The sequence below is a fragment of the Leptonychotes weddellii genome, chromosome X (genome assembly GCF_054177405.1).
Source record: "Leptonychotes weddellii isolate Sample4059 chromosome X, ASM5417740v2, whole genome shotgun sequence".
Classification (NCBI taxonomy): domain Eukaryota; kingdom Metazoa; phylum Chordata; class Mammalia; order Carnivora; family Phocidae; genus Leptonychotes; species Leptonychotes weddellii.
Window position 1 is genome coordinate 11,663,348 of NC_138385.1, and position 27,639 is coordinate 11,690,986.

General features: G+C 43.2%; 1 protein-coding gene across 6 annotated transcripts in view; it reads left to right on the forward strand.

Moving 5' to 3' along the window:
* Positions 1-27,639, forward strand: part of FGF13 (fibroblast growth factor 13) — a 486,720-nt gene that overhangs the window by 399,736 nt on the left and 59,345 nt on the right. For 5 of the 6 annotated variants that reach the window (XM_081808186.1, XM_081808184.1, XM_081808182.1 and 2 more), the window contains 2 exons: positions 21,687-21,797; positions 27,456-27,559. In XM_081808186.1, coding sequence (XP_081664312.1) covers positions 21,687-21,797; positions 27,456-27,559 — 215 coding nt within the window. Of the gene's footprint in view, positions 1-19,005; positions 19,732-21,686; positions 21,798-27,455; positions 27,560-27,639 lie in introns of those variants that run through there. The other variant, XM_006742909.3, reaches the window with a different exon arrangement.

Here is a 27,639-nt window from a genome sequence, read left to right on the forward strand (position 1 = left end):
CTTAGGCAAGTTGCTGAACCTCCCTATACCTCAATTTTATCATCCAAAAATGAGGGATTATTATAGCACCCACCTCATCAGTAGGGTTAAATTAATTAATACATGCAAAGGGCCAGTGTTTGGCACATACAGTAAGTGCAATGTACATATTTGCTGTGATTCTTTTCCATTCCCGACAGCCCAGACCAGGGCAGGCTCAGGGGATGGGAAACCATGGGAGGTCTCAGCTAATATTAGTCACTTCTGTTGGTCTACAGTAGGTGGGAGGTTCTGGCTGATTTTGTCAAGATAGGTGTGCAGATAAAGCTGGCTTTAATAACATCCATCCACAAGACGAAGACCAGAAACTGCAACTACCACTTACCGTATGTGTACCATATGCCAAGTACACGCTGAGCACTTTATAAACATGAACTCATTTAGTTCTCACTATTACCATAGGAGGTAGGTACCATTGTTATTTTCATCTTACAGTTGAAGAAGCTGGGGAACAGAGAGGTACTTGGCATTCTAAGGGCATACATTCAACGTGCTATGGAATCGAGTTTTCCGGTTGCAGAGCCCATGCTGTTAAATGGAGGACCTGCCCGGGGGCTGCAGGCTTCCTTCCTGACTTTTTCAATTCGACAAAACAACAGAATATGATAGACAAAAATTCTGTGACTATGTGATAAGCTCCTGTGACCATTGTTTTCTGGTCAGTTGTGGATTAATGAAATTCAAAGAGGTTTTGTATACATAGGTCTCTAATTTTATAGATGAGGAAATAGAAGCCCGAAGTATAGACAGAGTTTTCCTAAAGTCCCAAGATTAATTAGTAGGAGAACTGAGACTCGAACCCAGGATTCTTGTTTCCATCATTCTGTTAAGCCTATAGTTTTAAGTAAGCTCTACCCCCAACATGAAGCTTGAATTCGTGACCCCAAGATCAAGAGTGGCATGCTCCACCGACTGAGCCAGCCAGGCACCCCTCAAAGCTATGGTTTGAAAAGCGGAAATGACAGTTTACCTTGGACACAACTAAATACTGCTTCTAATTACCATGTGCAAGCCCATAACAAAAGTTTCCTTATTATAGTGCCGAGTCCTTACTTTTGCAAATGCAAAGTCATGCTTTGTCCATTGCTAATAATATCAATATTTTTGCAGGGAGGAGAAAAGGAGCTTCAAGCTTCCTGGGCACGTAAATATCAGTGGAAATGTGTGCCAAAATACCCTTAGTTAGGGAAGAAGCCATTATATTATCAATATTCTTTGCCCTAAATGGCATCTCCTCTGCTGCAATCACAAACACCATCTGCAGCCGCCTCCTCTGAAAAGGTAAAGACTTGAAATTCATAATGCCTGGTGCTGGCAGTCTTCATGCTGAGAGATCTCACGGTACAGCTTAGGAGGAACAAGGGTGCAGTTTCTGATTCAAGAAGACCTCAAGGAGCTGTCCCTGACCTGTGTCAACTTGTTGTACTCCAGTCATTGGATTCCAGGAGCTCTATCTCCTGGTAAATAACCATATCATGGGCTTCCCTAGTCTTTATTTGTTGCTTTGCTGGTTGTGGTGACAGAGAGTGTGCGTGCCTCCCCCTCCAGACTCAGCAGCAATCTTTTTGCTGCCCTGTTGGTTCAGTATCATTTGTGTGTTCAAGAAGGTCCCCTTAACTCAGAAAATCAGGAAAAAAAAGAATGAGTGAAAAGAGGTCTCATTTTCGACCAATCTTTTCCAACCCCATCAAATTCCATTACTTATTTCCCCCTACATAGTTCGGGTTAAATAGAAACTCTTCTGACGAGAAGGCCTCTGAGATGTTTTCTAAGTCAAGGCGAGAAACAAACCAAACCACAAATTGCAAAACATATTAAGCTATTACTCACAAGATAGATAAACTGAAGCCAGGCATGATGTGCAAGACAGGTGAAACTCCAGCTGTTTTTTAACAGACTTTGAAATTTGGGGAATAATTTCAGATTTATAGAGAAGTTGCAAAGGTAGTACAGAGAGTTCCCATATATCCTTCATCCAGCTGTCCCCAATGTCAACATCTTAAATCACAATGGTACACTTGTCAAAACTAAGAAACCAACACTGGCATATTACTGTCAAAGCCCAGACTTGATTTGAATTTTGCTAATTTTTCCACTAATGTTCTTGTTCCCTTCCAGGGTCCCATCTAAGATATCATATCACGTGTAATCATCATGTCTTATTCTCCTCTGCTCTGTGACAGTCTCTCGGTATCTTGTTTTTCAGCTCAGACTGTTTTAACGGTAACTCCACATAGCTCATGTGTCCCAAAGATAAGACCACTGACTATTCTAGCAACTCACCTAGTTTACAAATTCTGATCTGAATGTGTAAGGACTGTACTTACAAAGTTCTGCCTTAAAACACGTTATGACCAAACCCAGCCCCTAAAATCCTGTAAGTACTCTTTGCCAACTTTGGAGCCACTACGGAGACTCCATCAAGGGGGTACTTTCTCTTGTTCAGCATGTTTCACATGCTCAGCTTTTTATGACCAACAGGTTTCTCTGGTGGCCTTTGTGTTGGGGTTTTGACAGAAGGGTCCATAATGATTCAAATCATTCACTTAATGCAAGAATCTCTTCCGTAACATCTGATTAAGTCTTTACCAGGTCTTTGTGAACCCCACAGCCCCTATATGGACACTTTCAATGACAGGGCACTGATAACCTCCCAAAATAATCCATTCTATCAATTTTGGGACAGCCCCTATTGTTAGAAATGGCTTTGTCAAAGTGAGCCCTAATCTGTTTCCTTGCAGCTTGTCTTCCTTGGCCCTATTTCTGTCCTCTAGAGATTCGAGATATTGGATAGAAAATAAGCTCCATCTACAGTCCCACTCCAGTGGTATGGAAGGAGTCAGACACATTGGGGTGGTCCAGTTTTGTTAGATAGTATCCGTTGATGTGTCTGAATCTGTGCGTATGACTCAACCTCTCTTCTTCTGGCCTCATAGGATTATTGTGAAAACAAAATGAAGTAACACCCATGAAAGCCCCTAACACACTGCTAGGCACAGAGAAGACTCTTCATAAATGATAGTTGGTTGGGATGCTCAACTCCTGAATACCCAGAAGGAAACATTCCATTTATGTTGTTTTATATTATCATATTCTTTGCTCTTCCTCGCAACAGTGAATTCTAACTTCCCCTTCTCATTAGCTAATTTCCTAAAAGATTTAATTTTATTTTTCTGTTGACCTTTTTTTCCTCTCAAGTTTTAATTAAGCTGTTACTGAACAGAACTGAAGTGTTAAATAACCTGAGAGGATCAGTTCCTAAAATTCATGAATCCCATACATCGCCAACACGTGAGATTAGTCATGGTAGTGGATGGGAGGGATTAGCAAGTACCCCTGCTAATCAGAAGAATGTGCAGGGGCACCTGGGTGGCTCAGTCGTTAAGCGCCTGCCTTCGGCTCAGGTCATGATCCCAGGTTCCTGGGATCGAGCCCCACATCGAGCTCCCTGCTTGGCGGGAAGCCTGCTTCTCCCTCTCCAACTCCCCCTGCTTGTGTTCCCTCTCTAGCTGTCTCTGTCAATTAAATAAATAAATAAAATCTTAAAAAAAAAAAAAAAAAAGAATGTGCAAATTAGGCCCCAGCTCGTGGCATTGATTTAAATTTCCATGACAGCACCAGGTTAGCTATATACATGTGAAGAAGTGATTTGAAAGCTACAAAGTATAATAGAAGTCACTGCAATGAGCATTGAGGGGAAAAAAACTGAGAAGTATTCTCAATTTTTAAAGGAATTCATGAAACTTTCTAGAAGTTTAGTAGTATCTTTATTTTCCCTGAGCCTCTACTACTGGAATGTTAATTGGCAATGATGTAAACAGCAAAAGGCAACAGGGAGTATAAAAGATCAGAAATGATCCATAAAATATATAATCCATCTATTTGACTGAACAACTATAAGTTAGGAATATTTGCATGTCTGTGTGTAGCAGGATTATCTGGATTAGTACCCCAGGTCCACCACTCATTAGCTGTATGACCTTAGGCAAACTTTTAACCTCAGTATACCTCATTGTCCTCATTTATAACTTGGAGATAATAATAGTTCCTACCTCATGGGATTGTTGTGAGAATTGAATAAGTGAACATACGTAAAGTGTTTCAAACAGTGCCTGGCCCAGAGTAAATGCTCAGTGTTGGCTGCTATGATTATCACTCTCTCATCATGATTATTTTTCCTGCTAGTTGGTCATGATTCTTGAATAGAGACTATCTTTCAATTTTATATCTTGTAATGAAAGTACAGGGCGAGAAAGGTTATATTTTCCATTTTCTAATTTTGTTTGTGCTAAGGAAGAGACTTGGAAATGTCAGCAGTGGAGAGGTTTTACAGGTATTATCATTTTCAATTTCAGTAAAACACGTAGGAAAATGGTAACTGTCGAGTCTGGTTGAGGCATAGGATGCAAGTAAAGCCACATGATTATTTAAACTCTCATCAAAATCTAGGAGCAGGTGGATGTCTATAAAACATGATATGGTCAAAACTGAATGAGTTTACCTCAGAAGCCGAGTGACCTCTTGATCTAATTAATTTTTTAATATGTATGTAGCTCTGCAAAACAAGCCCCAGCCCCTGCCCTCTCATGGACCAATTTTCTTTGTGGCCTCAGCTCATTTCACCTTGCCTCTGTCTGTTGCTTGATTAGGTTTCTAGTCCAAGCAGGATAATTGCAGTGATTCAAGTTTGGCTTTAATTTTCAGTGTTTACATTTGATGGGAGAGTATTCCAATGCCAGGCTACTTGCTTTGTGATGTCAAAATTGTAGCTGCTTTTTTTTTTTTTTTTTTTATGCAAACAAAACTCCTGCGGATCACCACCCAGTGGTTCAAAAGCTTCTGGAGGCAGCCTAATGGGACCTTGGGTTTGAAACCCTGCTGGCCGTCTCTAGTGTCTGACTCTTCTTTCTTCATGCTGATGCCCTTTTCTTTGCTTCCCAATCTTCTTTTCCTGTACATCTTTTTGTAAGCAACCACAACCCCTCTTTGGAATGAGGTAGGGGCTAAACTGATTAATAAATAAATTAGTTGTGTGATGGAAGGCAAACCATGACCTCTCAGTGAGAAGTGATTTCCTTGTCTGTAAAATTTGTAGAGTTGAAACCTATTCTGACTACCTCACCGGTTCCCACGCAGATCAAATAAGACAATGGTTGTTGTAAAAGGGCTCTGTCAAACCTTAAAGTGTTGTAGGCTTCTAAAGAATTATTTTACTGACTCAAATAGGGGCCAATCTCATTACTAACCTGACTTAACTTTCCCTTTCACAAGGATCCAGTAGTTTCCTGCTCTTAGTTCAATGACTGAAGGATATAGTTCTGTTTATAATTAAAATACGGCCACATTCTACCATGAGTTGCACAGGAACCTACTCTTATCAAAATAGACCTGTACCGCATTTCATTGCTCTAGGTGCCTATTATCTGCATTCTAAACGGAGAAGGAAGAGTTAGCTAATTCATTTAGCCATGAAACTACCATTTATTGAGTCCCTACTCTGTCTAGATGTGGAGATCCAGAGATGAAGTCCCAGTCCCTGTCTCGGAGAGTTCACTATTTGGTGGGCATGACAGACAAGTAGACAGAAATAAATAGTATAAGTGGCATAATAACTATATGCATAGGATGCTACAGAGCAGAGAAGAAGAAACTCTTTACACAGGGATTGTTGGGGAAGATTTCCCTGAGGAGATGATGCCAGAGATAAATCCTGAAGAGTTTGCTGAGGAGGAGGGAGTTGAATTTTCAAAGGTACAGCAGTTGGAGTGGCTAGTGGCCTGGAGGGGGGTGTATGGGGGAAGGTAAGTACTTTGTTATGTCTGAAATACAGTGTGTCTGAGGGCAGGAAGTAAGGGTGACAAGGAAGTCTGGGCCAGATAATGGAGGGCTTGTAAGTGGAGAGCCACTGAGACTTATTAGCAACACGATCAGATTTGTCTATTAGAATTGTAGCAGTGAGCAAAGTAGTTTGATCACAGGCCACAGAGGAGGCTATGGTGAAATTCAGGCAAGAAATGAAATGGGCATAGGCGAAAATGTTAACAATAGGAATTTAGAAGCGATATTAAGAAGGTAGAACCTGCACCACTTGCTTACTCCTTGGATGTGAGGTTGGGGAAGGAAGAATTCAGGATAATGCCCAAATTTCTGGCTTGGGTGAGATGGGGATATGAAACACACAAGAAACACACTTAGTAGCCATATGGAATAAGAGAAGAGGAATCAATTTGGGGAGATGAGTTCAACTTTGGATTTGTTGCGTTTGAGGTCTTGAGTGCCATTTGGGTAGAAGTATCCATATATAGAGCTCAGAGGAGCTGTCTGAGCTGATGAAAGAGTAGGGGAGGTAAAAGTTTTCTCTGCCCTCTTAGGGTCCCTGCATGGATCTTAAAATTAGAAAAGACTAACAAGAGAAAAACAGACAAACTAATTTCATACAAGTTTTACATGACTTAAGAATCTCCAAAAGGAAATGAAGACCCAAAGAAACAATTAGACCTGAGTATTTTTATACTAGGTTTGAGGAAGAACAGGTAGTCGGGTAGAACTATGATAGGCCAAGGAGTATGAGGTAAGTGTAGTAAACCACGGGAAACTCAGCAAGGCCTGTCAGGATTCTTCTTGGTATCCCTTGTCTTCGGAGATATGAAGCTTTTTTCCTGTGGGTACAAGGAGGTCACTTTTCGCATGAGGGGTTTATGGCCTGTATCAGGGGAGAAGGGAGGAGGGAAGATCAGAGTGACCTTTCTGCTTTTGCTGTTTTCTCAAACTCCTTGAGCTTTAAATATTCAATATGCCAAAGTGCCACATTTGGGGGTAGCATGGTCTGAACCCCATCACAAGCAGTGGAGATTTTTAGAGTTGTTACAGTAGAAAAGGTAGGGATTTCCTGCACCATTCATGAGGCTGGGTCCATTATCATATTTCAAGAGTCAACAAATGTCATCCCCTTCTAGAGGCCTTCCTTATTCACTGCTGAATACCTACAGCTCAGCCTGGCACAGAGCAAATGCTCAAAGAACATTTGTTGAATGGATGACTGAATGGATGACTGAAGAATAAATACCTAGAAAGAGAAGAATAAGGGAGAAAATTAGAGGGCATAGGGCAGAATCCTAAGGAACTCAAATGGCCAGTAAGAGGAAAAGATGATTGAGAAGGCGCAAAGACAGGTAGGAGGAAAATCAGGAGAACGTAGTCTGGGAGAAGTCTATGGAAAAGTGTCAAGAAGATAATGGCCAATAGTGTCAAATGCTGCTGAAAGGTTGTGGAAAGTAATGACTGAGAAGCCGTCATCAACTGTGACAATAAGGTTATTGATCATCTTAGTAAAAGCAATTTTGGTGTCATGGTGGAAGTAGGTCGAATAGGGACTGCTAGTCAATATGTTGAACTAAGGTACGGCAGGAACCCCTATCCTTCCATAAAAACATAGAAATAGTGGGTAAAATATTACCTTAAGTCTGACAATACACACAAAGAAATCAAAAAGCACAAAAAGGGAAATTTCCTGGTGATAGAGACAAAGCAGCAATTTAAAGCCAAAGCAAAGTGTCACAGTTGGAACTAAATGGCCAGCAAGAGTATCAGAAATGGATGTACACCCTGGGGCTTAAGGTGAAGTTACAGTCCTGACACAGAGCCCTAAGCTTCCTATATAAGGTGAGGAGGCAGGATGTCCTGTCCAGTTGGTGATAAATCAAGACTCAAAGCCTAGGTTCACAGAATATAAGCAGAGTGTTCATTCTGGGCCTAGAGGACAAGGAATTGGAATCCCACATTTTAATTTGTACTAAAAAGCTGGGAAATTAAAATTAAAAACTAACCTTCATCCAGTGTAATCCATAGTGTGCTGGCAGAGAAAGAACACGGAACTATAGAAATAGATAACTCTACTATCCAGGGCTCATGTTCGACTTCTACAGAAAACAGCTCTCATGCTAAAGGTGAGCCCACAGTCAAGTTTACAGAGCAAGAAGAGAAATAAACCACCGCAGGGAGGGTCAGCAGTGACAATAAGCCCAATAATCTACATCCCAGAAAAGTTGTATAATAAGGCAAAATAAAAGAGACTTTAACTTAAGTACCTTCCAAACATTCAGTAGGATAAAGGAAGGAATGGAATCCATAAGGTATGAACAGCACGTCGTGAAAAGAATAGCAGGCATATTAGAAAAGATGAAACAGCAACTGTAAAAATTATATGTGTATATATACACATGTGTGTATGTATGTAAATGTATATAATTTTTAACACGCCATATATATTATCGTATAATACATAATATGGTATATGTATGTGTATCAATGAAATCTAACAAAATCAAACAATAGACTAAGCCCAGAGTGGGGATCAGTGAAGCACCCAGATTCTACACAGAAAGATAAAGAGAAGGAATTGGGGGAGAGAAGTAACGACTCATGAGGAGAGAATGAGGTCTCACATGTATCTAACAGAAATTTCAGAAGAAGAATAGAGAGAGATTTAAGGAGAGGCAGTGGATGAAGAGTTGATGGTAAACTTCTAGAACTGAAAAAAAATAGATGAACAACAGAAGGAGCACAACTGAAGAGGAATACAGTTGAGTAGGAATATTTTTAATGTTTTAAGTATATTTAAATACCAAGCAAATACAAATTGTCCATCCCTAAAAGGGATATTGAAATCTATATAGAGGAATTACTAGGAATATATATATATACATACACACATATGTATAGTATAACTTATAATAAAATCAAAGTGAATGGTGAATGGAGATAAGGAAATGGGGTTGTTAGTAAAGACTTTCAAGAATCTTGGCTGTGAAGAGAAGGAAAGATTGAACAGGAGCTAAATGAGCGTGTCTGACATATTAATTTATGCTGCATGACACTCACATACACACACAGTCAGAACCAATACTATAAAATGGCAGGGAACTTTTAAATTGAGGTGTTCTCCAAAGCTCTTCCCTCCTCGAAGCTACTCCAGCAGCCTGTTCTGTCATTTAAAATGTCACCATTAGAGGTACTCTTTTGTAGTATAATAGTGCCCCCCTAAAATCCCCATTAGAATGAGCCCACTGGGGGGAAGGAGGTAGGGTCATGAGGAGATATTCGTACTTAACCCAGCTCTGATGAGAGTGTCTGATCAACTAGCTGTTGTCTTGGAAAGCAGTGACCCGGGGATGGGATATAGGGAAGGACAATTTTAATGAAGAATTAGGACAGCCTGGATCCTAGAGTCTTAGCTGGAAGAGCAGGTTCCTGTGGGGCCTCATAAGGACGGTGGGCATCTGGGCTGAGGTGCTGGCTTTCAGAGGCCTGCCTGGAGTGTGCGTACAGAAACACACACACACACACACACACGCACACTGTGTTGGTTTGGTTATTTTTTTTTAATGTAGGTGACATAAATATTATATTAGTTTCTGGTATATGACATAGTGATTCAACAATTATATACATTATAAAAGGCTTACCACGATAAGGGTAATTACCATCAGTCACCACATAAAGTTATTACAATATTATTGACTATATTCCCTGTGCTGTACTTTTCATCCCTGTGACCTATTTATTTTATAACTGGAAGCTTGTACCTCTTAATTCTCTTCGCCTATCCACCCATCCCCCTAACCCCCTCCCCTCTGGCAACTACCAGTTTGTTCTCTGTATTTATGAGTCTATTTCTGTTGGTTCATTTATTTTGTATTTTAGATTTCACATATGAGTGAAATCATATGATATTTGTCTTCTCTGACTTATTTCACTCAGCATAATACCCTCTAGGTCCATCCATGTTGTCTCAAATGGCACTATTTCATTCTTTTTTATGGCTGAGTGATAATCCAGTGTGTGTGTGTGTGTGTGTGTGTGTGTGTATGATATCTTCTTTACCCATTCATCCATTGATGGATACTTGGGTTGCTTCCATATCTTGGCTATTGTATGTGATGCTGCAATGAACGTAGTGGTACATGTATCTTTTCAAGTCAGTGTTTTTGTTTTCTTTGGTAAATACCCAGAAGTGGAATTACTTTATTGTATGGTATTTCTATTTTAAATTTTTTTAGGAACATCCATACTGTTTTCTTTAGTGGCTGCGCCAACTTACATTCCCACCAATAGTGCACGGGGGTTCCCTTTTCTCCACATCCTTGCCAACACTTGTTATTTCTTATCTTTTTGATACTAGCCATTGTGACAGGAGTGAGGTGATGATATCTCACTGTGGTTTGGATTTGCATTTCCCTGATGACGAGTGATGCTGAGCATCTTTTCATGTGTCTGTTGGCCATCTGTACATCTTCTTTGGGGAAATGTCTATTCAGGTCCTCTGCCCATCTTTTAATTGGATATTTGTTTTGGTTTGGTTCTTCTTAAAGTGAAATAAGGCACTGTTATTTCCCTTAACAATTCTGTTAAGTATATATTTTTCAGACCAAAGGATACTAAGATTCAGACAGAGCAAGCAGCTGTGGGTATTTTAGTGGCAGGAAAAGGAATGTAGTAAGTAGAAAGATTTTCAAACATGTTTTCAATGTATTCAAATACCAACCAAATCCTAGTTGTCCCTCTCCAATTGGAATTACTAGGATTATCTGGCTTGGACAGTCATTTTCCTATCATCTTTAATTCATTTATTAGCTTCAAATGTTATCACCATAATAAAATTATTTAATAACCACCCACATGCAAATCTCTGGTCTCCAAGCTCACCCCAGTCATTGCAGGAGGAGACTGCCTGCCTACTCTGGTGTGCATGCCAATTGAATTTTCATTTTGATTGGCGTCTTTCCAAAGGGATTACTTCTACTAAGCCCTCTGCTGATGGCAGTTGTAAATCGATACACTACTGTACACTTGAACATCACCAGTGACAATATGCACTGAGCACAATCAGTGGGAAAGGGAAGACAACTGGTTTACAAGCATGAAATAAACAACTCATGAACGTTCATCCGAATATCCACATAGCACATCTTATCTCTCCCAACCCCCAAAATGCTTCAGGGCCACACCAGTAATCAATATTTCCCAGAAAAGTAGGTTCCTGGAGAATGGTTACAATAGGAGATCCACTTGTTGCTGAGTGATTTAAAGTGGAGGGGCATAAAAATGTAAGGTTTTCTAGGTTCTCAGCTGAAGGGAAGTCATATGGCCCGCTAAGAATTTAGCATCAAGAGTCAGTTTAAGCCAAGTTTGAAGTCTGGCTTTACTCAAGTTTATTCCCCAACTTTCTAGTTCTTCCTTGTCCTCCAAAATTCATCTTCAGTGAGATGGGTTTGGTGGTGGTGGTGGTTCTTTCTGAAGCTGATCCCAATTCCTGGCCCCCCAACCCACAGAGTTGGCTGTGCCTTTTTTTTTTTTTTTTTTTTTTGAGTGCACCACTCTTACAGTCCATAATCACATTTGTGTTTTAGTTATTTTACTTACTTCTCTTTCTCCTCCACTTGCAGCCAGGGGCAGTCAAGGAGGGGGACAGTAGAGCAGTTTCAAGAACATGGAATATGAGGTCAGAATGCATGGATTTGAGTCCACTTAGCTCTATGACTTCCTACCTGAATGAACTCACTAACCTCTCTTTGCTTCATCTTCTTCATCTGTAGAATGGGGATAAGTTCATAAGGTTGTTATATTAAGTGAGTAAAGCAGGATAAAGTACTTAGTGCCGGGGATATAGGTAGTGCTCAATAAATAAAGTATAGCTCCTAAGTACCTTTGCATCCTTTAGGGTGTAACTCAGTACATGGCAAAGAGTTCTCAGTAAATTTTGAATGAATGAGTGAACAGTGTAGCCTCCAACAAACTCATTTACTTCTCTTGCCTCACATCTCTTTGCTAAAATGAGATTGTTAATTGAGCATCAAGGTCCCTGTTATGAAATCGGGTTCTCAAATTGCTCGAGGTCTTCGGTGGTGGGGGGAGAAGTTACTTAACAATTTCAATCTGTTGATTATACTTATAGCTGTTTGTCAGAAGGGACAAGCCAGAACGAATCGGTCCGAGTGGATACCGGAGAAACCCTTGAGTTCAAAAGCATAGTGCTGGGCTTCAGACCATGCAACAGAATACACTGTGTGCAATATTTTTCTCTCATTTGGCTGAACTCAGGCTTCCCGTAGCTGAAAGCAGATGGCACGAAAAAGCTTATGGTGTGGAAAGCCAGTTTTCCGGGTATGAAAAGAACGGAGAGAGTTGGAGTGCTTAACTTCCTGCCTCTGCTAAGGAGTGATGCAGATAAAGTCCAAAGTGTCCTTTGGGCCTCCTCGCACTCCAAAACCCCAGATTACCTGACTTGGACCGGGTCCTGGTGTTAAAGGGCTCCTTGGGATGAGAAACCCAGAATGATATTAGGCAGTGATTTATAGTCATTTACTTTTAGTGAGAAAGGGAGCAATGTTTTCTTAAAATGTCACTCTAAGAAGTCATTGTTCAAAGTGTACCAACTAGGCTAATAACTGTGTACAGATCATATCTATTGTTTGTTTCAAAATTCACTTTTGTTTAAAAAAAAAAGGCAAACACATAACTGAATTGAAAGTCATCCTATATTCCATCTTCTTCCGTTACCCAAGCCAAGAGATAGCCATATCCAGGCGCTACTGTTCAGGAACCCAAATTCCAGAGTCAGTCTCGCTAGACTTCACTTTACTCATCCGTAAAATGGCAATACCTACCTTACAGGTTGTTGGAAGGATTAAAGAAAATAGTGTAGCAGCACTGAAGTTGCTTGTCCAATCATAACCACAGCATTTATTGACTGTTCTCTCCATTCAAAACCCCAGTTTTGGCAAAAAAAAAAAAAAAAAAAAAATGAAAGCGAAGTGAGGAGTTTGAGACCGCCTAGGACATCTGCAGAGTTCTCAGATGAATCACAGACCTGTCCTTCGTCCCCTCCTTCAAATCTAGAGGATACCATTTCTTCCATGCTCAGCTGGGTTCCCTGCCCTAAGCCTGGTCAGCGTCTGAAAAGAAGAAATACGTTAGGACTGCTAATCCTGAAAGAGCACTGAAGTAGTTTCCCATTATCTCTCTGCCCCTTTAAAAAATGGCAAATTTTGATAGGAAATTGGTGGAAAGAGTGCCACTGGCAAATAAGAAATCAATCCAGAGTTCCTTATGCTGGTTGCGAATCCCGCCCCCATATGCTAAGTAATACTGAACATTAGATCATTTGCAAACACTGCATTCCCTTCTTCAGATCTTGAGTTTAGGTCACCTTCCTCCAGAAATCCTATTTCCTGAAACAGCTTAGATCCAGAAAAATTACTGACTGTCTGCTTTTGCCTCAAATCCTCATACCATTTTCCCCCCTAACTTTTCATTTAGATTATTTAGTTCACTGGGCAAGAAATGAACCCAGTGTTACAGATATTTTGCCTCTGAGTCTTGCACATTTTTAGTCTGCCATAAATGTTTCATCATAGAAACACTTCATTTATGTTTGTTAGCCACCAGTCAGTTTGTAAAATAGCAACCGTTCCTTCAAAATCTTTGAATATTATTGAAGAAAACCGAATAGAATTCAGAGAAGCCGGAGCTTTTGTTGGCTCTGGATGCTCTGTGACCACTGAGGCAACTCATTTGGCTAAGAATGAATTTACCATTATCTGCAAAGTATTTCCTACCCCTTGGACAGCAAACTTTACAAAATGATTGTGACTGCCTTGACCCACACGATCCAAGCTCACCCAGTATGATCTTCCAAAGACAAAGGCACTAACTATCTCATGCCCCCATCAGAGAGGACCTTGAACTTTCTCAATAATGGTGCTGCTGCCCCTTTTCCAGTGACCACTTCTTGGTTGCAGTTCACGCGTGTATTAATCATAGTGTGGTCTGAATGACAGAATGAGAACCTTGACAAGAATCAACCCACATACCCGCTGAGATAGATAACGTTTCTGTTGTATTCGTAAAACTTCCATAGGAGAATCAGCATTCAATTATGTTTTTTAAAGATTGTATCTATTTATTTATTTGAGAGAGAGAGAGCATGCACACTCGAGCTGGAGGTGGGGAAGCAGAGAGCGGGGGAGAGGAACGAGCAGACTCCACTCAGAGCATGGATCCCTATTCCGGGCTCAATCCCACGACCCTGAGATCACAACCCAAGCAGAAACCAAGAGCCAGACACTCAACCCACTGAGCCACCCAGCCGTCCCTCAATTACGGTTTTTAACAGCCCGTACTGAAAAAAAGGTTTTCCTTGTACAAAACTTAAATCCCCACATACTGAAACTTAAGCTCATTTCCTTGTGTTCTGTTTTTATGATCAAGGGAGAAACCTCCACCCCAGCAATCCAATACTTCTCTCCAGGTTTTCTTGATTAAATGACCAAGTAGGTAATCAGAGGCCTTGAACTCTTGATGTTGCAGCTGCTATGGCTAATTAAATGGCAAAGAGCTGAATTCATAGATATGATTAATACCATCAGGATGCTCTATGGTTTTAATGTTCATAAATTATGACTGAACAATAAAATTTTTATATGGGTTATAGGATTTTTCTTAAAGATCAGAATTAATCAGTGTGTTCCCCATTGACTTTATTTGTTTATTTGCTTTTAAATATAAGCCAGAGGTGGCTTTAGGAAACTCTATATAACTGAAGTTGTTAGAGAACGATCCCAGAGAGAGGGCACAGTGAAGACCAAGCCACCATCCTAGTGCAATGCAAATCAGGAGAGCCAATCCATTTCTAGAAAATTGGTTCTGGAGACCTTTGTTTCTGAAGCACAATTCCCCCAAGTGATCTGACCAGGAGAGACTCTTTGCCAGCTAATAAATGTATCAGATCCAGTAGTCACTCTTTCTGTCCCTGGAATTCCAGTGGGACATTGACAGGATTTCTTTAAATTGCATTTTTCTTCCTGCTTGTAGTTAAGTGGCAAGAGCCTTTGCTAATGGCTTTTCTCTAATCTCCTCATTTGTATTTCTATCCAGTCGTTTCTCTGAGCTTTTGGACATAATTAGATGGACACGAAGGGTTGGTACTTGCTGCCCGGTCTCTTAAATACCTCCTCTGCTGCCCTACTCGGTTAATGGTGAGATCCCAGTGTTGCTTGACCTTGGTGCACTTGAACCTGTCTCCCTTTCCTCCCTTTGAGCTCATCATCAGTCCTTGACCTGGTAACTGGTCATTGAGAGGTTCTGAGGGACCGCTGAAGTGAAGATGGAGAGATAACTGGCAAGTGGCTCCAATTATGTTTATCTTCACGAAGGATGGGTGTTTGAAAGCTCTCATTTTCAGAGTTTCAGACAGCCAACTCCTTCCTGCTCAGGAGGTACTGAGACTGCTCCTGATTAGGCTGTCTGAATTCTCTCATTTTTACTCATCACAGTCACATCTGTTTGGGTTTCTGTCTCTCTCCTGGAGATGCCTCTTGAGAGCAGATCCCCTCAGCTTCTTTACAGCTCATCTGAGGCCTGCCAAAAGAGATTGGCAGAAAACGATCAGCATTCGATGCTCTGATAACTCACATAACTCTCCCTGAAAAGAACGCTAAAACCTGGTTCTCAAGTGAACCCATGAGGGATGGAGCCAAAGAGACTTGTGGTATTTTTCTTTGGAATCCAATTTAGAGTTTATATTCTGGAGGGGTGAGAAGGGAAAGCGGGGGGTGGGGGGGAGTATGAGGAGGGAAAGAATAAGAGGTAGCAGGGACAGGGGCATATACCAAAAAATCATAGGCTCCAGAGGCAGAAGGACTTTAAGGAACATCTCATCCAGAGATTTTCAAACGTTTTGGTTTTAGGAGTGGAATCTTTCTCGTTATTTTTCTTCATAAGAAATCATACAGGGGTGCCTGGGTGGCTCAGCCGGTTGGGCGTCCAAGTCTTGATTTCGGCTCAGGTCACGATCTCAGGGTCCTGAGATGGAGCCCTGAATCCTTGGGCTCCGCGATTAGCTGGGAGTCTGCTTGAGATTCTCTTCCTCTCCCTCTGCCCCTCCCCCAGCCTGTGTGCGCTCTCTCTCTCTCTCTAATAAATGACTAGATCTTTCAAAAAAAAAAAATCATACAGTGAGCCCCGGTTTATAAAATAGATGAATGCAGAGGTGCTATCGTTGAAACATGGGTGAAGGAACTTACATCCCCTCCAACTACTCTTAGGGCTCTGCAGAATACAATTTGAAAGCCATTAAGATTGTCTAAAGGATGACTTTAAGGATGGGAAAACTGTAGCGCCAACCAAGGTCACACGGCTGACTAGCGGCAGAGACAGGATTAGAACAAGCCTCCTGTCACCCAGGCTAGAACTCTGTGTGAGTGGAGCCCGAGAAAGGAGCTAAGGGTGCTTTCCTCCTGAACATGATCAAGGAGAGAGCTTGGTGGACAGTGCAATGGGAAGAGGAGGTCCGGGAGGAGTAAAGGTGAGTGGACCCACCCAGTGCAGAGCAATTGGGAGCCCTGGGGTTAAGCAGGGTACAGTGTAAACTGGTAGGAACAAAGCAAGGCAGGAGAAAAAGGCACTGTGGAAATAAGTGTCAAAGGAAAGTTCTTCACTCTCCCACTCAGATTCCATACTACTGGTGGGGTGGCAGTCAGACAGAAAGGAAAGGCAAAATATGCTTCTCTAGGGTGGGCTCTGGTTCTTTCTTTCCTTCTGCCTTCCTGGGTTTGGGCCCAGTTCTCCTTTGAGAATTTGAGACTTAAATTCACTCTTCTCGGGAGTTGAGAAGCACCTGTGAAATACATATGGGAATCAGGAAAGGAGGAGAAATATCCGCGTAATTAATGGGTAAGCCAATTGCATAGTATGTTTTGGACCCAAAGTCAAAATGGCTTTCCTTCCCCTTTCCCCTGAATGATTCCCCCTCTAGTCACAGGCCTCTGTGGGTTCTATTAAGGGAGGAGACAGGAGAATTCTTGTGGTCTATAGGCAGAGAGGTCACAGAGAGTTAGAGGCCCAGGTGCTCAGTGGAAGGTAAAAGCACACTGAGAGGGAGTAGGAACCTCTTAAGGTCCATTCCACACCCCAAATATTTGGCCCTGCTCAGATCTTCTTCTGAGGCCTCTTTTGGTGAGATTATTTCCCTTCATGGTAACTAGAATTTGAACCCCTTACATTCTGAGCCAGGAAACATCCTCCTCCCCTTAAGAAGCAATGTAAACCAGTGGCTCATCAATTATTTTCAACAAACTTGCTGGAGCACAAACTATGTAACAGGAACTGTGCCAGGAGATGGGAATAGAGTGGTGACCAAGGCGCAGTCCCGATTTTCAAGGCGTTCGAGGTCCAGGGGGAGCCAACCAGGGTTTTTCCCTCATGAATTAATGTCCAAAGAAGTAGTTACTTGAATTGACTTGAGGAGCTGAAACTCTCTTCCACCCGGGCCTCCGTGAGCTTTTGGGAAAGCCCAAAACACAGAGGAGTCGACTAACCTGCAGGGAATTTCAGACCATTAGGCACGACTCTCCTGTAACCCTCCACCTCGGTCCCTGTAACCTTCCCCCCAGCCTGTCTTTGCAGACCCCTATCAGCACTTCCGCTAGGGCCACAGACATTTCAAGACTGGGGACAAGTGGAAGGGAGGTGGCAGTAACCTCCCCTGTGGAGCAGGGAAATCTACAGCAGGGTCAGGTGATACAGCTCTGATGGGCCAAGAAGCCTGACACAGTTTCCCAGTTGGGAGCTCAGGCAAGAAAAGAAGGACTGGGGTCTCGGCATTTGGTTTTGTTTGCATCAATAGCAATTCGGAAAAGATCTGGAAAGGGGGGAGGGAGAGGTCCAGTAAGGAGTGTAGTGGCAGCTCCAAGACAGCAGCCCTACTCTTGGCAGCTTCCTTTCTGGCGTTAGAAATCAAGTAAAATAGTAAAAGAGTAGTGTCCGTTTGAAGATGGGGATGTGGATGGATCATTCTCTTTGTTGCATTCTTGACCTTGAAACTCCTCTTTCTTCTCCAGATTAAAACATAGAACAGGGAAAGGACAGAACCTGTGAATAGAGAGAGTCGAGCAAAAAGCCAGACTTGATTCCTGAATTGGAGGGAGAGAGGCTGCTAGATCTGGAGGAGCAGGAAAAAGAAAGAAAGAAAGAAGGTAGGAGCTTGGAGATGGGCCAGGGCTTCAGTAACGCGGCTCGGCGCTGCATTTCCCAAATACTGCTTTCTGTACACCACCCAAGCTCTCCGCTTGGATCCCAAACCCAAACCAAGGATTTGGGGCAAGAGGAAAAGCGGGGTTCGGACCGCACATATTGGCCTGTAATGGAAAGTCAGCAAAAACCACTGGGGGGCAGCGTGGTGTGCGGGCGCAGCTCTGCAGTGCCCCTGCCGCCGCCGCCGCGAGGGCTGAACCCGTCTGCGAGCCGTGGCCTCTTTCCCGAAGGGCTACAAGTGTCGCCATGCGAAATGCCTGGCGGGGGGGTGTGTTTGGGGGAGGGGGCTGGTGTGAGTCGCCGACTGGGGCAGGGGCCTGGCGAACTTCCCAGGGGCGCCAGCCCCGGGCAGTGCGGCCCGCTAGGAGTCCAACACGAACAAACAGCCCCCCCCGCCCCCCCTCCAGGCAACCCCCGGCTCCTCCGGCCCAACTACCTCCTCCCGGGGCCCCTCCATCCCTGCCTCCTCCCGAAGCTCCGTTCTGCAAGAGGAGGGCAGGAAGCTCCGGGCGGTGGGGCAGCGCCGGAGCCCCTACAGGTGTGAGCCGGCGCGGCCCGCCGGGGCCTCCGGGGGGCGGGGCGGCCGGGAGCCAGCGGGCTGGGCTCCGGGAGGGAGGGGCCGCCGGGGGAGGGGGGCCTCGGGGAGGCCGCGGCGCTCTTCCGGAGGGTGCCTGCGGCGACTGGATTCCTATGCAGAGACTGTGCCGCGCCCAGAGCAGCCGCCGCCGCCGCCGCCGCCGCTGCCGCCGCCGCCGCCACCGCCGCCGCCAAGATGCGAGGCCGTTACCTGTTTGATCCCCGTCGGCCAGCTGGCACGGGCCAACTTTTCCTGATCATCAGGCCCCGAAGTTGCAAGGACTAGTCGGAGGCTCGGAGGGGCCAGGGCGAGGGCGCGCTCCCCACCCCACCCCCCCGCGCGCTTCCTCCTTCCCCCCCCTCCCGCCGCCCGCGCTCGCGGCCTCTCTCCCGCCCGCGCCGCTCCCTCCGCCCGCCTCCCTGCTCCGGCCCCCTCCGCGCGGCACAGGGCGGGGGGTGCCGCGAAACTCCGACCCGAGCCACTTGGACTCGCACAGTGTCCTCGGGGCGCAGGGGCCGAGCGCACGCAGCCGCGCCGCGCTGCCTCCGCCGCCAGTCTCGCCGCGATCCCGGCCCGGGGCTGTGGCGTCGGCTCGGACCCAGGCAGCCCGCAGCCCGCGCGGGAGCCGGACCACCGCCCGAGGAGCCCGGACGGCATGCTGAGCCCCCTCCTCGGCTGACGGCCGAGCGCGGAGAAGCCCGGGCGAGCGCCGGCTAGGGAGACGAGGGCGGCCGCGGCGCGAGACCGAGCGGACGCGCCGCGGAGGAGCGGGAGGCGGAGGCGAAGGCGAAGCCGGAGAGGGGCCGCCAAAGAAGTGGTGGTGGTGGGCGTCGTGGCCATGGCGGCGGCTATCGCCAGCTCGCTGATCCGTCAGAAGAGACAAGCCCGCGAGCGCGAGAAATCCAACGCCTGCAAGTGTGTCAGCAGCCCCAGCAAAGGCAAGACCAGCTGCGACAAAAACAAGTTAAACGTCTTTTCCCGGGTCAAACTCTTCGGCTCCAAGAAGAGGCGCAGAAGGAGACCAGGTTGGAAGGGGCGCTTGGCCGGCTTTGGGTTCCCCCCCCCATACTTTACGAGTGTGGAGGGGGCTGGAGGGCGTGTGTGTAAGCGTAGGTGAGTTTGTCGGGGGCCCATCTGGTGCGGATGTGGCCACCTAGCCGGGGTGCGTGCGTGGGAAGCGATTGCTTTCTCGCCGCGTTCGTAACGGTAACTGGCTTGCTGCATTGCAACTGCCGTGGGACAGGCGCAGAGCCGGGGGGCCAGACCCGGCCCGGGAGGGGGGCGTCCTCAGCTTCAGACGTGCCACATGTGTGCACGCCCGGGGGCTCTGGCACGCGTGACCCAGACGTGGCCGCCGTGTGTGTGTGTGTGTGTGTGTGTGGCGTGGAAATTGCAGGCGCCGAGCTGGGCAGACACCGCTGCCCGCCCTAACGAACCCAGGAAACCCTCCTTTGCCTTTACCCCTGCAACTCTCACCCTTCCCCTGATCCAGTTTCCACCCCCAAGGGCCTTGGGCTTCGGCTCTCTAGGCATTCTGTTTCTTTGATCACTTTTAAGCTTATCGGGACAGACTTGACTTGTGGTGCACCCTTGAAATATTTGCTGCGGGGGGGGGTGGAGTGGATTCCTAGAACCTTGTAGCCAAGAGCTTAGTAATCTGGTTAGACTGGTGAAACTGGTTACTTGCTACTAAAATGCTGGATTGGAGAGAGAATTTAAACTCATGGCCAGATTGTAGGTCCTTTGGAACCTATTCCGTGAGAAGAGTAGCGCGATATTCCGGTGCCAGGGGAAATTTCACACAGCTCTAGGTGTCAGGTTGCGTCAAGGTAGAGCTTCAGGCGAACATGCAGCCTATTTGGCCGTTCTTCACCAGACGAATCCTTTACGCTCTTTTCTTACTTTTAACTAGATAAATGGTACAGAATTTCAGACTTATTCATCAATTTGTTCTTTCTCTGTGTATGTGTTCCACACACTACGGAATGGAAACGCAGACATCCATTTCCTGCTTGCTCGAAGTTTTCAAGGCATTTGCTGTGCATTGGGCTTGTTTTAAAAAGGCTGAAGCGGTTGCAAAGCATGATTATGTGGCCTGAATAATCACATACATATGATTTCGGTGCAGGTGTCTGTAGTCAGTAAAAGCAAATTTTGGATAACATGGCTGTTATTGGTAAATTAGGTACTTTATTAAATCTCTGGTGATTCATAATTGAAAATCATTGTAATTGAGAACCCATGTTTTAGATAATCATATTTCTGATACTAAATTTGAAAATAAGTATGAACTAATTTTCTTTTCCTCCGCACCAACAAAAACCCCGCTCTTTTTGCACCCCTTTTTCCCTGAGGATAATTAACACGATAGGGTATGGTAATGGTTGGGGTTTTTTTTTCTCCTCTTCCCCCCCTTTTTTTTTTGTATCACAGCTCAGTTTTCCAAATATAAGTCCTTTGACGGGGTTCCAGACTATTTATGCATTTTCAACACTCTCAGAGTAGAGGGGACTATTTATTCAAAGAGTGATAATTCTGAGAGAAGTCTTTGTTAGTGTGTTTTTGGTCCCTGGTTGGCAAACCACTCTAAATTATCTTCGTATTTCTCCTTCTCCTTCCACATGAGAAGTGGCACATCGTTAAAAGGCAGAATATGCCATTTGCCAACCTGTTCCGAATGCTCAATGAAATAGAGTACCACTCTGTAAGCCAGGGGACCCGCTATCAGAAACTAGCTGCCGTCAGAAGCTTTAGGGCTTTCCCAGTGTTACGAGGTAGAAATCAAAGGTTTCTTCAGTTTGGAGATGTCCTCTGAAACTTGGGAGTTTGTTTGCCTGTTTCCTTTCAGAGGACTCTTTAAAGTTGTAGTGTGACCTTTTACACTAAAGTTTGTAAATGAAATTAGAATTTGGAATTCTGAGTCTTTTCAACTATGTACGCTCAACTTACCGACTGATCCAAGTCCTCATTCTCTTTGCAGAGCCTCAGCTTAAGGGCATAGTTACCAAACTATACAGCCGACAAGGTTACCACTTGCAGCTACAGGCAGATGGAACCATTGATGGCACAAAAGACGAGGACAGCACTTACAGTAAGTGACTGCAGAATAAATAGTTATCTCCCAGCATGTTGTTGACATTGTGTGTTTTCTTTGTTATTATTATTATTTTTTTTTTTAAATTAACAACCCTTGCGAAATTCTGACCCGAACGCAAAAAATACAGTCAACACTTCCATCCTGTTGATGCAGGTTAACCTCGAGGAAGTTGAACGTGAAAATATGTAAAATAGTGAACTATAGCAAATAATGTTGACACCATCTGAAGAACCATCCAAATGTCATCTCCATGGTAATCTGGATAGATTTATGGCTGTCCTTTGGATTTTATTACTTTTTTCCCACAGAAAATTTACTCACCCACACACTGATCCTGAAATAGCACGTTATCTCTACTCTTAAGAACCGGTCTCATCCCAAGAGAGAGGAGTGGTTTCGTGTCATGAGAATTCATCATTACAAGCTTTCACTTCTGCTCCCCCCGCTCCACACACACTGATAACTCTGAGACTAATTGAGATTTTAACAATTGAGATACCTCCACAGGTGGGTGAAGGGATTTCTTTTAGTGCTTTATTTATTTATTTATTTTTTTACCATGGTTTAAGTAAAGACCAAGTTGGGACCATAATGGTGAACCTAAAAAAGGAAACACATCAAAAATAAAGTCAATTTTATTTCTAATTATTGAAGTTATGTGATTATAAGATGTTACATAACCTTTTTATCACGTATGCTTTTATTTATCTGAAGTCATAGAAACAAACTCACAAATACTGAAGCCCTCTCTTCCCTAATAATTGGTGTTTTCTTGCCATTGGCAGATTTCTGCAGACCCATTCACTGTTCCATGAGGCCGAAACACCTAGTTCTCACAATTCATTCTCTATTTTCCCTAATTTATGTTGCATCTTCCTCAGACTTCGATAATTTCCCAGAAACATCCCCTTCGTCCGCTAAGAAAACAGCCAAGGAAAGCCGACCAGAAGGCTAGCAGCCTTTTTAGAGATGGTCAGCTGTAGACAGCGAAGCCATAGACCGGGGTCCCAGTGTTAAGTGTCAAAAGTTTCTCACCTTTTAATAATGCTTCCTGGGCTGATGGCCAAGCTATGACCTCAAGAGGAAGTCACCTTTAATTACCCTTGAAGAAAGCCCTGGTGGTACCTAGGATGAAAAACATCCATACTGAATGATTCTTCACTGTTTTGCAAAATGCTGTGTTACTGTTGTGATATTAAAGTTCTACAGTGAATACCCTAGGTGTTGTTTTGTGCATACTCTTCTGTTTGAAAGAAAATTAGTCAAGTGTAACTAGAGGGTTTTACTGTAATCGTATAACAGACATTAGTACATAATGATCAGCAATAAAACATTCTGATAAATTATATGTACAAATCAGTGTCTAGGGAAGCAACTGGGGGGGTTGTGAGCTGGTCTGTTTTTCGAAGTGCCTCAGCAAAATGGATCCATTGGGCATTATTGAAAGGAAGTTTATGATTAGCTGCTCATGAGCCCCACCCAGTCAACTTTCCCCTATTTTTAACATCTTCTCTACATTAAAATCAGAGAAAAAATTATTTTGGGTCTAGTGTTCACATGTGTTTCCTGAAAAGGAAAAACTTTTTAAAAGTTAGTGCATTGGTTCTGTTTTGTAAACAGCAATATGCCAAATGTATCAAGATCACAGGGTATGCAGTCATTTTAAGGTACACACACACACACACACACACACACACCCCCACCCACACAGGCACAGCACACAAATACACGTATGTAAATCAAGACTCTTGTTTCCTACAGGGGAGCTTTAAATCATGTAGTAGGTTTTACTCTTCAGTTCCTACATATTCATAGCTTCTGCCTTTGGTTGTCTTATACCTCTGACTGATATGAATGGCATTTGTGTGTACTAATGATATTGTAAGACCTTGAAAGAGCGCAGCCTGATAACCAGAATCTGTGTTTAGGCAGAATGAAATAATAAGAGGTAAGTCAACGGTGGTAAGTATTACCACAACATGAAGCATTTGAATGAAAAGTACCTCAAAAGAAATAGCAAGTCTGTGGGGCTTGACTTTACCCCAGATGCCAAATGTGACCAGAGGCCAGGGGACTAGCTAATCTTCCCAACTGAGGGTATTGTAGGACATAAGTCGGCATGAAACAATGTTTCATGACTAAAATGATTATTAAAATGATCATCGGGGCACCTGGGTGGCTCAGTCGTTAAGCGTCTGCCTTCGGCTCAGGTCATGATCCCAGGGTCCTGCGATCGAGCCCCGCATCGGGCTCCCTGCTCGGCGGGAAGCCTGCTTCTCCCTCCCCCTCTGCCCCTGCTTGTGTTCCCTCTCGCTGTCTCTCTCTGTCAAATAAATAAAATCTTAAAAAGAAATTAAAATACTTTAAAAAAAAGAAAATGATCATCATTACAATGGAAGTCTAGCCATGTAAATTTATTCTTTTTTTCCTCTAAAGCCAAGCAATTTTCTTGGCATTCATTCATTCTTTTAAATGAGTAGAACAAGAATACAAGTTGTTTTTTCTTCAACTGTAACTCTTTCATTTATATAGTATTTCCTTAACACGTATTCCTGATACTGTGTTTGTATTTTTGTTTTTATTAATTTTTAGTACCTCTCATCATTTTTTTTTCATTTAGTTCAAATTGATTTGACAATATTTTAATTCTGATGTGGTAAGCACAATCATGATAAAACAAATTCGTTCACATTTACCCAGGTAGATCTGTTCCTAAAAACATATATTTGATATTATGCATTTAAGCTGACCTTTGATAGATTTATTACAATGGTAGATGTCCGTTCAATAAAATCTCATCATGAGCAAATCAGCCATTGTAAATTATGTATTTCCCCCTGAAAAGGAAAAGATGATAGACATTTCGTGGCAGCAGTTTTATTATTATCTTGGGTGCAATGAGGGCTATGTTAAAAGAATAGGCAACTTTCCCTTCCAATCTCCAGCAGTGTTACTAGTTCAGTGTGTCCGGTCTCCCCGGTCTGCAGTAAGATATACTTCTATTAATTGGTCCCTTTGAGAAATTGACCTTAGCCCAACTAATGAAGAAGGATGACCTCAGTGTCATATCCAGTAAACATTAAGTGCCAACTTGTGCATGTCTCTGAGAAAATGGTCCCTTCAAGGTAGAAGGAGTTTAATTGGTTTTATATAGACACAACAGAACAAGAAACAAAAGTCCTTTTATTTATTAAAAGCTTATTCGAAACTTTGACGGAAATAAAAGAAGAGATTTTTGGTATTTAATGAATGTGTTTTAGATACACAAGTGAAATCAATTGTTTTCTTCTCATATTTAGAATATTTTCATCCTAATTAAAATAACGTCCAGGAGGAAGTACTCCAGATTTAGAGAAACACAAGCACATAGGAAAATAATGATTCTGCCCAAGCTTACCCCTGATAAAATTTCTTTGCATTTTTATCTGGAAAGGCTGACCCTTTAGACTTTCAGCCAACCTAGTTTATGATCTATCTTGAATGTCTAAAGAAAAGACAAGACTGAACTAGGATGACCAGCCGCTATTTTTCCTGCTTTCTTCAGTTTTGTTTTGTTTTGTTTTGTTTTAGAGTGCTGATTTTTGTTTTTGAATGGCGTGTCACAGAAATTTATGGTACATAGTGAAAAATTCATGCTCTCCTGTATAGTTAATACCATTAATCAGGAATAGATAATCCCGGGCATGGATTACTGATGGATTTTGCTTCTCTTCCACCTCCTGCTATCTCATGTTTGGAATTCAAGCATTTTATTGCTCATTAAAACCCACACCAGAGTGGTTGAGGCACGTGGTGAAAAGCAGATCTTTTTTTCTCTTTCTTACCTTTTTTTTTTTTTTTGCTTGTTACCAGCTGCATTAAGAGAACTAAGGAGGTTCTGAATGTTGTGAAAAACGAGGTTCTAGAAACAGTTCTGAATTTCATATATTACTGCCTGTCCTCTATGACTATGACCGAACTAGGATTCAGATACAAGCTGGTATTCTAGTTGTCTGGTGGTACACAGTGGTATGGCTTTTATGCCAAACCCATATGGAAGTTTTTGTTTGATTTTTTAGCTCTCAGATTTTTTTAAACAAGAACTTTTATATAATGGGATTGTGATCTATCGCATTCCAAAAATATGATCGTATCATGTTTTCACCATACAGATTTCTGTCAATCTGCAAATGTGTGTTGAGCACCTCTGTGAGCAAGGCATCATCAACAGAAAGAGATATATACATGACATAAGCAAAGAGACAGACTCCTTTCCTATGCATTGCATTGTCAAATATAGCATGAGATCCTGGCTTGCAATCTGTGCAATTACTTTCCTTTACCTCACATAACAGCAGGGCACAGCTTTTAATATGATGAGCATTGAATGAGGTGCCATCGGTGGCATGTGGTAGGAACGCTTGTATTTTGAACTGTACAATATGTCCTAGCTCCTCTCTGGTAACACGCTGATTATAAGGGAAATATACATTGTAGGCTCCCCAAGGAATATTTAGCTCTTCATTAATATTTCTCATCCATATTACCCCACCTACTGCAGCAGTATATATATGCATCAAGGTAAGAGATCTCAGAATAGCTATTCTTACCCATATGGTGACTCTTTTCATATTCCTGTTCACAGAAATGATAGCAGACCGGTATATCGTCGTCAGTAAACTTACACACCAAGGCAAAAATCATCAACATTGGTCTATGACTCTTGAAAGGTGCACAGGCTAGCTTCAAAAGATGTGTGTGACAAGCACTACGTTTTAAAAATGTACTGTTTTATTTTTATTCACAGTGTAGGAGGGAGTAGACAGCTGGTAGGGGGAGGACGCCCACTGGTTTTCTCCAGTGAGTGGTGTGTGATTGTGAGGAGAGGCTGGGTGTAAGTTTCACGCAATCAAACCTTCAAATGGAGAAATGAAGGCCTCTTTGGTACCAGCTGGCTGCCTACTTACAACTATTTTGCTAAATAAACAAACAAACCTCTTAAGTTCTTCATTTGTATTCCTATCACCTTTGCTACTAGACGCTAAAAGCTAGGCACTGCCCCCACCCCCAACGCTATCTTGGAAAATGTTGGTTCTTTAAGAAATACTGAAATACTACTCTGGGAACATAAGACTACAAAATGACTTTTTTTTTTTTTTTCCCCAAGGCCTGGATTTATTTTTGGGTTGTTGCATTGGAAATAATACAGATAATTTAGATGAGGGAGTTAGACTAGTATCTTTTCTAAGATTCTAGGAATCTCTCCCCAACTGGTAGATCATAACCATGTCTGTGAATTTTAGCAGTCATCTAGGGGAGCAGTTTAAAATAGTTCGTTGAGGATAAAGCTATTTAATATATAGACCGATTCCTGAAACTGCAGCTCTCCAAAAGCATCAGGATTCCCTACTTCTGACACTATACAAACCGTGGGCTTGTCTTCCATTTCCCCAGGGTGCCTGACAATATGTGGCCATGGCATAGCCCCACTTATGTGACTGCAGCCAGACACCAAGTACACTAAAAGGTAGACGAGGCCCTATCTATGTGTAAATATATAGACACGGTTTTACCAAGCACACATCACTTTTGGAGGGCCACACCTGCTGGGAACATTAAAAAGCTATGGAATTCAGAATGATAACATTGCTTTCACATTCTTTTTGATTTCAGCTCTGTTTAACCTCATCCCTGTGGGTCTTCGAGTGGTGGCTATCCAAGGAGTTCAAACCAAGCTGTATTTGGCAATGAACAGCGAGGGATACCTGTACACCTCGGTAAGCCTTTCTTGGCGCTCATGCTTTGACTACTCTAGGTTTCATCGGATGTGAAATAAAATATGTTGCATATGTGTTAT